General features: G+C 37.9%; 3 protein-coding genes and 1 long non-coding RNA gene across 4 annotated transcripts; 1 reads left to right on the top strand and 3 right to left on the bottom strand.

The window, feature by feature from the left end:
* Positions 1 to 264: 264 nt before the first annotated feature.
* LOC146307576 (uncharacterized) lies at positions 265 to 3,780 on the bottom strand. Its single transcript, XM_084710323.1, has 7 exons — positions 3,203 to 3,780; positions 2,295 to 2,439; positions 2,060 to 2,173; positions 1,759 to 1,903; positions 1,476 to 1,624; positions 1,253 to 1,392; positions 265 to 551 (listed from the first exon to the last, which is right to left on the bottom strand). Exons 1-7 carry the CDS (start codon positions 3,303 to 3,305, stop codon positions 400 to 402), a joined length of 948 nt encoding a protein of 315 aa, XP_084566449.1. The 5' UTR covers positions 3,306 to 3,780; the 3' UTR covers positions 265 to 399.
* On the top strand, positions 446 to 5,523 carry LOC146307575 (uncharacterized). The gene is made up of 2 exons (XR_014768932.1): positions 446 to 570; positions 5,400 to 5,523. It is a non-coding gene; the product is annotated as an uncharacterized LOC146307575 (long non-coding RNA).
* Positions 5,243 to 8,104, bottom strand: LOC146307574 (uncharacterized). The gene is made up of 7 exons (XM_084710324.1): positions 7,212 to 8,104; positions 6,858 to 7,002; positions 6,648 to 6,761; positions 6,163 to 6,307; positions 5,908 to 6,056; positions 5,683 to 5,822; positions 5,243 to 5,522 (listed from the first exon to the last, which is right to left on the bottom strand). Exons 1-7 carry the CDS (start codon positions 7,309 to 7,311, stop codon positions 5,371 to 5,373), a joined length of 945 nt encoding a protein of 314 aa, XP_084566450.1. The 5' UTR covers positions 7,312 to 8,104; the 3' UTR covers positions 5,243 to 5,370.
* Positions 8,105 to 9,302: 1,198 nt separating this feature from the next.
* nanos2 (nanos homolog 2) lies at positions 9,303 to 10,305 on the bottom strand. Its single transcript, XM_084747465.1, has one exon. The coding sequence runs from the start codon at positions 10,152 to 10,154 to the stop codon at positions 9,645 to 9,647; it is 510 nt and encodes a 169-aa protein (XP_084603591.1). The 5' UTR covers positions 10,155 to 10,305; the 3' UTR covers positions 9,303 to 9,644.
* Between the last annotated feature and the right edge of the window lie 375 nt (positions 10,306 to 10,680).

The raw sequence follows: 10,680 nt of genomic DNA, 5'->3' as shown, positions 1-10,680 counted from the left end.
TCAAGATGAGAAATCTACAGTTAGCATTGGAATATAATTTGGCATTTGACATAAAATAAACATAGTATAAACTCTGGGAAATGTTTACAGTCTTGTCTAGGTGATGATTACAGTGTTGTGCACCCTGCAAGTGTTGTAATAGCCTCCTTATCAGAGCCTTATGCATTGTGTTAGCAATAAATATGTTAGAAAAGAGTCATAAAAGGTTCAGAGATCAGTCAGCCAAAGTTGAAAAAAGGTATTTCTTATTACATTATTTAAGTGTGCAATTTTAAATCATAAAGTTTGTGATCAGAATGTGATGAGATTTGTTAAGTTACAAACTAAAACATTTGCCTCTTTGCTCATCTACAAAGTAATACTGAATAACTGTCCAGCTACGTTACATCACAAAAATGTTTAGCGAAATATCTTTTTCTGCTTCTCAGCAACCACCGTCGGTTCCATGGCTTCAGGACTGACGTCTGTGTACAGCGGCTGTCTGACGTGTCTCCAAATCACCAACACAATCCGAACAACAAACAGAGCAGAGGCTAAAGCCAGCAGCACGGCTGCAGAGAAGAAAACCAAGTCAGTACAACTTTTTAAGATTTTAAAAGATTTAGATGTCCCCAGATGCATTTTTGCACAGGAGTTAACACCATAAAACAGTGACATTCAAAAGTAATTAATTAACCAAATTAAACTGACTTTACTGTGGATATAATTTACTAAAAAGTGGCAGTAACACTGCATTTGCATAGTCATAGCCATGTCATGACTCCATGAGGGAGACTTTATGAATTTTTATGATGGCATTGGGACCATGATAAGTGTGTCATGAATATTTTCATTGACCCCAAGCAAAGCACTACATATTGGACTTGTCATAAAGATGTCATTTAATGTTATAAGGTTAGTGTGATGACAGGGTACAGTGCCAAGGTTATTTACAGAGTTAGCTGATGGACAGACAGCAGTTAGCTAGTTAACTAGTTTACTTGTTGCTAATGTAGACGAACCACCACTGGAAAAAATTCATGACACACTTTAAACAGTCTCATGATGGGCAGAGTCAAAAGCAAACACATATGTTGTTTAATGTCATGTTAAAAAGAAGCTTAACAGTTTCTTTAAGTCTGATGCCTTCAGTGTCATGTTTCTGGAATTCAGTCTGATGAAATTCTGTTGCAGTGATGTTCACAAGTTGATTGTAGAAATTATCACACATTTATCACAGATTATTACCACAGAGCTCTCTTCAGAGTCTTACCAATAAAGATGCCATTGCGGTTGGGTGATTCAGCATCAAAGTTTTTGTCCAGGTTTCCGGACAGCGCCCAGATCACAACAGGGTAGACGATGAGGATGTAGCGCACGTGTTTGTCAAGGACAGAGTTTTCCAGAACAAACCTGTGAAACACACAGTGCAAACACTTGGCTTCAGAATCTCACTGGGGATTTTGCACATCACTTGTCAAATGAAGAACACTCACCACACGAGCAACACAACAGCCAGAACAGAATACGAGATGGTGGCAGCGTCTGTTGGGTCCATCTTTACCTCATAGGTCAGTACAATCGCCAGGTTGATTAGTGTTGCAATTGTTGTCCATGTTGTGTATATCATTACACCATTCTGAACCTGCAGATATCGTAACATTTACATTTAAACAACATTATGTGAGCAAAATAGACTCATGTAACCCGCCACATGCAAGATTAACATCATAACATATAAACCTAATGATGCAAATACTGTGTATTTGTCATATTAACCAGCACACGGAGGAGCCACAGCTCTGCATTGTGGTATTTCTTGAGCCAGGGTCCATAAATATGAAGTCCATGGCAGGTGAAGGAGATCATCGAGTAGTTTGTGAGGATGACCAGGACGAGAAAAACCATTGCAGCAATCATAATTCTTTAATGAGGGAAAGTAAAAGCAGAAAAACACTTTAGAGTTTAAATTAGGCTGCAGGAAACATGAAGTGAGACATAAAATATGTGCAACAGCCACCTAAATTTAAAAAAGAGTAATGAGAGGAACCATTCAAAAGCTCCAAATGGAGACTCTTACCCTCTGTCCCAAACAATTAGCCAGCCGATATTAAAACACAGATTGAAGCACCAGCTAACGAAGAATCCATAAGGCAACACTGCAGGGCTGCAGTAAACGTAGCCATAACCATTCCTACAAGAAAGAGCCACAGTTGATCTTTCAACTTTTCAACAGCTATTTGTGCTTCATATTCCATGTAGGTTTACTACATTTTAAGGTCGTAAACAAGAAAATATAAAAAGTTGGCCGCTACTTTCTACAAAGTCCAGTGAGGATGTAGACAATCATTGATGTTAGCCAGATGTAGATGACACTCCAGATGTTAAAAGTCCATCCTGAAGGTGTGATCTGGGTGTCAAACACAGCAGACACGTTGGCTGTAGTGGTATCATAAGGACCTGGGGAGACGAAATGGAGAATGGAAAGGTTAAAGGAATAGTTAAGGAAGGGTTGTATGATGTACCTGTCCTCAGTGTCTTCACCCTTTCTAAGCCACACCCCTTTTTGCTCTGTACTCCAATGACAGCTGAGGAAGCTTGGTACCAGGCAAAACCTCAGTCAGCTTTCTCCTTGCCTGCTTCCTGTACTTTCCTATGATGTTAGGCTCATCTGTGTTGAAAACAAAACACTAGCCAACTAACTGGCTAATTAACTAAGCAGGTAGCCAATGATTGATGTAGATTAGCTAGTTACCTGGCTAGTGTTACATTAGCTATCAGTGGGAGAAGCAGCAGGAGTAACAGTGTAGGAAGTAATATACTGTTGTTGGTCAGCAGCAAGACGTATTCTAGCTACCTAAAAACAGGCCCTTCTATAGAAAAATCTTTATCAATTTAAGTGCACGCTAGATTTAGAATATTTACACTGATTTAGCATGTCATCATCACTGATTTTTTTTTTTTTTAAGTGGGCTGTTGACCCTGTCCTCAGCAGTACATTTCTGCTGCTTCTCCAGACCGGGGGTGTGTCGAAACCATCTAGTGTGGGTAATTTACTGACTGTGGATAAGTACTTCATACAGTCCCACCTCAAAAAATTTGAACTATTCCTTTAAACTAATATTTGTCATTGCTCAATCTTCCAGTGCCCATTCGTTATGTTACATAACACCTTGACAAATTTTAAAAAAAAGAAATAAAGGTTAACAAAGCTTTGACTTACCAATTCCAACCACAGACAGCGCGTTGAACACCAAACTTATTGCATAACCGACAACAGACACCACTATTGCAGCAAGACGTCCAGGACTGTGTTTTGCCATCATGGTCTACTGTTGAAGAGAAACACTTCTGGAGTTAAAATACATGCACATAACCACACAGAGCTTATTTCAACATGTTGGAGCTGGTGGATCCCCATTTACAGATGAATTCTTTGGCACATTTGGCATTTAGTATTTTAGGCCGAAGGAGGAAATAAAGTTCTGTGCCTCCAACTTCACTGGTGCTGACCTCCACCTGAACCTGACCTCTGACCTCTCTGTGATCCCCGAGGCCTTACAAAGTTAAAAAGAATCTGTCACAAGTAGATTATTTTCAGAATTCAAATTGCAAGAGCTGAAGTAAATTGAAAATTCAAATCAAGCTTCAAAACTTCTTGTGTAACCACAGAAAGGTCCTCGTGCCACCGCTGCCTGCTGAGCTTCATCCAGAATAATAAAATGTTGCCAGCAAAGCAAAGATCGTGCCCACATGATGAAGTCGATAAAATCAAGCCAGTCGTACCTGTCTCAGTGTGAAGAGCCAGGGTAAATGTGCAGAGGGGGGACTGCCTTTTTTATACAACAACTGGTTGTGTAAGAGGAAGTTTTACGACCACTCGAAGCACCACGTGCACCTCTTATCTTGTATACATTTCTGCCACAGTCCAGTGAATCACAGAACAGACTGTCAACATTTGACCTCATCCGTAATTATGAAATTCATTCACATAGGAGATTCCTCAAAGAATGACTTATATTTTGATTGATTTTATTTTAATCAGAATATAACTGTAAATCTTAATAATATTATTGTTAATAATATTAGGTGTAGCAACATATATCTGTTTACTTTGTGAAATTCTGCTAGATTATGAAAGAAAGCCCACACTGCAGAACTGTAAAACAGTTGATATCATGCATGATGAATTACACGAATATAATAAACAAATATATATAAATACTTTACTCCAAATAAATATGTAAAGATGAGAAAACTCCAATTAGAATTGAAATATAAGTATGCACTTGACATCAAACACACTGTAAACTCTATGCTGCCTTTACTATAGGTGGATGTGAATGTGTGTATGTTGTAAAGATCTCCTTATCAGAGCATTTTCTCGTGTAAGTTATCAGTTTGTCAGAAAAGAGCCATAAAAAGGGTCAGAAATCAGTCAGCCAAACAGCTGCACAAGTATTTTCTATATACCTTTCAAATGCACATTGTCCTATCACCCTAAATGGACATTTAAAACCATGTTGGTCTATGAAAGTCTAGACATAAAGTTCTGTGGAAAAAAATATTTTTCAGGTGAGAATGTGGGAATATCACATCCTTGTGTTGTCTTATATTTGTACCTCACATTTGTACTGGAGTAGACCAAAACTGTTTAAGAAAGTGACGTTTGTGCCGAAAAAAGTAAAAAAAAAAAAAAAAGTGCAAGTTTTGTGGTTCTAATTTAATGTTGCAGAGGAATTCACTTTCTTGCCACAGTTCATTCAGATTTTCCTCCATTTCAGTCGTCCAGTGCCTCTCTCACACCACGCACCTCTTTGCTTGCTATTCTTCTTCGGTTGTTTATTTACTTGTGGGTCTGTGTCTTCTTCAGGTGAAACACGAGTGATGGTATCAGTTGCCAATGTCAGTCACAAATATCAAACATGCTTTATCTTTATGGGAATGATTGGCAGAATGTGGATCTTACATATGATTTTATCTGTCCAGTATCATTAACATTATTGTACTGTTTAATTTAACACTCTATGTGTTTGTTATCATTTACATACACAAATCATACCATACATGTATTAAATTGAGGGGAAACAACATTTATTTTTCACAGTATACAAAACAAAACTCAAAATGCATGAACAAAACCAAACAGCAGCCCTCATTTTTCATATTTGCAAATAAAATACAGGTAAATTAACAATAAATTGTGCATGTTACTCCACTTTGAATACGCAACTTCAATTGGACTGCAGCTTTATTTCAGTCCATGTTACATTTATAGTTTCTCCAAGTTAAAAGTAACAAATTACAATAAATGCAAATATTTAGACTTACATCTCATATAGAAACAACACTGTATGGACACAGAAACATAAAAACATTAATTCAATATTCTCATTTAAATATCTTTTTCTGCTTCTGAGCAATCTCCATCGGAGACATGACCTCTGGGCTGACATCGTCGTAAAATGGTTTTTTGACGCTCTTCCAGATGACCAACACCACCCGTGAGACAAACATGAAGCAGGCTACAGCCAACAGTGCAACTGTAGTGGGACAGAAAAATCAGGGGGAACCATTAGTGTGTATACCATCTGTTTTTTATTGCAAGCAGTTAATATATACAGGCATAATTTCCTGTTCCCAAGTGATGTAAGATTAAGAACTGATTATGAATTGACTAAGATGTTTGTTTAAGTTCCTCACCAATGAAGATGTTATTGCGAGTAGGCTCTGCAGTGTTGTAGTTTTTGGTAAATATCCCCGTCAGTGCCCAGATCACAACAGGGTAAATGGTGAGAATGTACCTCACATGTTTGTCCAGGACAGAGTTTTCCAACATAAACCTGTCAGAGATGTGACACATCTAGTCCAGAAATGTGTTTTTATGAACTTATTAAAGATAAAGCAGAATTTATTATTTGAACTTACCACACAAACAAAACTACAGTCAAAGTAGAGAGCGAGAGGGTGGCAGCGTCTGTCTGGGACATGTTTGCATCTTTAGTCAGCACAATGGTCAGGTTAAGTAGGGATGCAATAGTTGTCCATGTGGCATATATGGCCACACCATTCTGAATCTGCAGGAGAGACAACAGAGAAGACAATACATGCAGGATATTTATTAAAAGAAAAACGTTACGTAGGAGAATAAACTTAAACATGCAGTTGAGTTTCCATACTGACCAACACACGGTGGAGCCACAGGTCTACCTTGTGGTATTTGTTGAGCCATGCTCCATAGTTGTGGAGACCAAGACAGGAGAAGAATATCACAGCGTAGTTAGTCAAGGCGATTAAGATGAGGAAAGCCAGTGCAGCAGGCATCAACCTTTGAAAAGGATAAAAATTAGAATATTTGAAATATATAATTTGTGGTGCTCTTCAGTGACTTAAGCTGGGTTTCCACTAAAAGTACCTTCCAGGAACTTGCAGTGTTGCACAACTAATTATATCATTGCTGTTTATGTGATCAGTGTCAGCCATTCATCTATCATTCGTCTAATCTTTGATAATCTTTTGACCATGATGGAAGCACAGACAACAACAACAACATAAAGGGTATTGTTGCTTGCAAACAATTAACTAAATATGGTCTCTAAATACAACAAAATAGATTGCAGACTGATTTGAAAATTATGCTTTGTACGAATAAAAATGTCCCATCTCACCTTCTGTCCCACAGGAACAACCATGAAGTGTTGAGGGTCAGATTCAAACACCAAAATACAAAAAATCCGTGTGGCAAAACAGCAGGGCTGCAGTAGATGAAACCATAGGCGTTCCTGAAGAAAATAATCACAGAAAGGTAAATGTATACTTCACCAGATAAGATAACTTTTATCTATCAGTGCAGCTGTATTTATATAAGAAACACATACTTTCTAAAGATGCCGGAGAAAACATAGACCAACACTGAAGCCAGAAATACGTAGATAATCGACCAAATGGTAAAGGTCCATCCTGAGGGCGTGATCTCAGTTACAAACTCATCTGAAATATTACCGGTGGACTCCAAAAATGGATCTAGGGGACACAAAGTCAAAAAACCAAAAATCAGAAAGCTGAAGAGATGCAGTATGGATCCGAAAAGATTGTTAAAAAAAAAAAAAAAACAACAAAAAAAAAACACAAAATGTTGACACAAGAATGCAACAATATTCCCACAGGATTAGACTGAATAACTAAATCTTACATTACAAAGTAACATGTATAAATAGAGCATTAAAACATACATGTTCCAGGCCCAGCCAGAGCCGTGAACACCATTGTGATGATGAAGAAAAGCAGTGCCAGCACCATGACAGTCATGAGGCTAATGCTGTGTTTTGCCATCGTGGGAAGTCACGTTATCTAAAAACACAAATATTACAAATTAAAACACACATTATAAAGTAAAAAAACAAAACATACTAATTTATATTGACATAAATATAGGCAGAAATAAAAGAAAAATGCAGCTGACGTACCGTTTATTGTGAGTTCTTGGATGAAAGCAGCTCAAATACTGCAGTTGAGGAGGGGCTTTTATTGCATTAAAAAGAGCAGGTTGTGTAACTGTGCAGCTTTTATGGCCCCTCAGCACGTGTACATGTTTGTATGTCGCCAAAGTTCACACACTTCCTTGTGCCCTTTGTCTTAAAATGGATGAATGAATCAGAATCAGAAAAAGAAATGAGTCTCCGCTACATAACCGAGTTTCATAATTATGATCATTTATAAAAGCTGGACTTTGTCCTAGTCGTCATGTTTGGTAACAGGTCTTTATCATCCAATCACATCAGTTTGTGGCATCAGGTTTGTGCCAGGTGAGAGTTTGAATAAAAACTTTGAACATCATAATCTTAAGAGCTTAATGAAATATTGGGCCGCTGCCAGCTGGAGAAAATGTAGCATGGGCACGGTGGTGTGTTCAGGGTCTACATGTGAAATTACACACAACTTCTGCAGGTAAATGACAACAAAAAAGTTTTAACATGTTTATTACTAATTGAGATGTTATTGTACAATAGGTACGTGAACAGAGAGTAGCTCATGGATGGATTAAATGACAATGGGTCCAAACATGTAGTAAAGTATCATACTGAAGTAAAGGATCTGAATATTCCCACCACTGGGTCTCATTCTCCTCTTTCATCCCTCTCTGACCTACAGTAGTCAAGATGTGAACTCTTGGTTAAAGGTGTAATATGCAATGTTTTTCAATGTTTTCGAAAAAACAAAAAACAGCTGTGCTCATAACTTTCTAGACCAACCCAAAATATCAGTATTTGTCGTCTTGGCATCTTTCTGGTGCGTTTATGAACACCTTAAAAAATCCTACTGATTTTACCTTTAGAAAAGCAACATTATATTTAATGAACTCAGGTTAAAACAGATTAAACAAATCAACACTCACTAGTGGGCAGTATTTTGTGGGGTTGCGGGTACTTATCCATAGTGAGTGTATTACCTTCAGTAGATGACGGTAAACATGTACACAATTTGTAGGAGTTACCTTATTTGGCTTCTGTTGGTTTAATTTATTAAATTATTTTGTGAAATAAAGCTGTAGTACATTCGCCTATTTATATTTTCATTGGCAAGTTGACTCAAGTGTTGAAGTTTACTTTGCATTTTGAGTTTTTCAAATTTCAATCATATATACTTATTCATGCTTGTGCCCCATCGATTATAGCGAAAATTTAGTCTTTGTTCATGTATTTACTGTGCAGATACTTGGCAACATATAATAGCAGGATCATATGAATTTTTAACAACAAATGTAGAAATCTCAGCAGTAGCCAACTGGTTGAAATTTTAATATGATCAAACTGACAGCTAATGATTTATAACAATAATGTTTACATCTATATTTTGCAACATTCACAGAATATAATTTTTGGAAATATATCTTAATATCTTATTTATCCATCTTATCCATCCCATCCTTTTTTCATATGATATAATACATATATATATGTTTTTCTATATATTTTATTAATCCAACCTATCTCTTCATGCAATCAACCCTTGCAGTAATATCTGTATATTGTGAAACCATCCTGTGAATTGTTCTGCTTCTATCCTAAATCTGTGTGAAATTATCCATTTTACAAGACAAAATTATTTATATTTTTCCATTGGGTGGGGGAAAAAAAACGCTGTGTAGCCTACTACAACATGTGTGCAATTGTCCTGCACAGTTATCCATATCTTAACATTTAGCTAAAATGGTTCAGAATTCTTCAACAACAAGAAAACAGCAGCATTAATAACTTTTCTCATATTTATTTTTTTATTAAAAACATGATAAAAACCATAATAATAATTATACAGTCTGTTTTAGTTTTGAAGTTTCCAAAATAGTAATTATTGACACCTTTTCACGTTTTTACAGGTTTGATAACAAGTTGTTGTTGTTTTTTAACATTGGACAGTTAGGTAATGAAACATTAAAATGATGAAACTACACTACAGAGCAGACTGTCTGCAGCATCATGACAGTAACACATACAAATATTATAAAAACGTCAAAACATGAAACATTTCGCTTTAAAAACTGCACATTTCTGTGTACATTGAGAACCAACAACAGTGTGTGTAAACATGAACACATGGCCAAAATATTTATGGTAATTATGTACAGTCTTTTCAGTGTTACCGGATTTTTTAAGTGTCCATTTAAATTACCAGAACCTGGAATGTGTCTGCAGCCTCCTGACAGCCTCCTCATGCCGCTCCGCCTGCGGGCAGTACCTCCGCGTGTGCGCCCGGTCTCCGGTGGCCTCACAGATGGGGCAGGTGTATTTCCACAGGATGGGGCAGACGACTTTCCCGTCGCTTGACTTCAGCTTGTGTGACCGGTACACACTCGCAGACTCCCCGTTCTGCTTACAGAAGCGGCAGAAGTCTGCAGAAGTCCCGCTGCAGCCGGTGTCCGACAGGCTGCTCACTGAGCCGGTCTCTGCGCAGTTCTTGCGCTCCCCCCGCCGGGAGCTCTGGATGCGTCTCCACGGTCCTCCCTCTCCTGCTGCTCCTTCGTTCTCGGGCCCCTCGGTGTCTCTGCGGCCCCCCTCTCGCCGGTCGCACAGCTTCTCCAGCAGCCTGCCCAGGTTCATGTAGTCGTGCCACATGTCGAAGGCGCAGTCCCCGTCAGAGACCAGGGCGCTCTGGACTTGTCTTTGCATTGCTGTCATGTTTAGAGGAAAAATTGCGCTGAGAGTTTGTGCGTCAGTTTGGTTTGGAGCGTATCATATATATAACATCTGAACTGGCTTTAAAATGCAACAATGTCTGGATGCTGCAGGCTGGAGACAAGTCGACGAGAGGTGTCTGGACCCCACTCGTGCTGTTTTCTTTTATCTCTGGAGTCATTTGGGCTGCCGGTCGCGTGCCGTTATTATGACCCAGAATATAATCTAGAAACTGACTTGATTTTATTGTACTTTGTCAGTCAAGTCTATTTTATCTAATTCAAATACGCACACAGATAGAAACATTGTAATTCATAGATGAGAGACAACAAAACAACAACAACACAGACAACAGAATATTGCTTTTGATTAGGTAGAATATGTTTAGAAATAACAGCATTTATTGTTTATTTTCTTTTGTTACATGTTTTATCCTATTCTATTTATCTGTGTGAAGTAACAACTCCCATTTCATTGTTAAAAAAACGTGTTGTGTAATAGTAATGGCAACGTAAATGTATAAAGCTAC

This window comes from Lutjanus erythropterus, chromosome 21, assembly GCF_056507025.1.
Source record: "Lutjanus erythropterus isolate fLutEry1 chromosome 21, fLutEry1.hap2, whole genome shotgun sequence".
Classification (NCBI taxonomy): domain Eukaryota; kingdom Metazoa; phylum Chordata; class Actinopteri; order Lutjaniformes; family Lutjanidae; genus Lutjanus; species Lutjanus erythropterus.
Note: the sequence above shows the minus strand (reverse complement) of the source record. Positions and strands in the feature narration are given on the sequence as shown.

Excerpts from the sequence above, each read along its gene's own strand:
- LOC146307576 (XM_084710323.1), bottom strand. The coding sequence starts at position 3,305 with ATGATGGCAAAACACAGTCCTGGACGTCTTGCTGCAATAGTGGTGTCT. Across the intron at positions 2,174-2,294 it reads CTCACTGGACTTTGTAGAAA|GAATGGTTATGGCTACGTTT; the intron begins GTAGCGGCCAAC and ends TCTTTCTTGTAG. Across the intron at positions 552-1,252 it reads CCGCAATGGCATCTTTATTG|CCGTGCTGCTGGCTTTAGCC; the intron begins GTAAGACTCTGA and ends TCTTCTCTGCAG.
- nanos2 (XM_084747465.1), bottom strand. The coding sequence starts at position 10,154 with ATGACAGCAATGCAAAGACAAGTCCAGAGCGCCCTGGTCTCTGACGGG.
- LOC146307574 (XM_084710324.1), bottom strand. The coding sequence starts at position 7,311 with ATGGCAAAACACAGCATTAGCCTCATGACTGTCATGGTGCTGGCACTG. Across the intron at positions 6,057-6,162 it reads TGTGGCTCCACCGTGTGTTG|ATTCAGAATGGTGTGGCCAT; the intron begins GTCAGTATGGAA and ends TCTCTCCTGCAG. Across the intron at positions 5,523-5,682 it reads TCGCAATAACATCTTCATTG|TTGCACTGTTGGCTGTAGCC; the intron begins GTGAGGAACTTA and ends GTCCCACTACAG.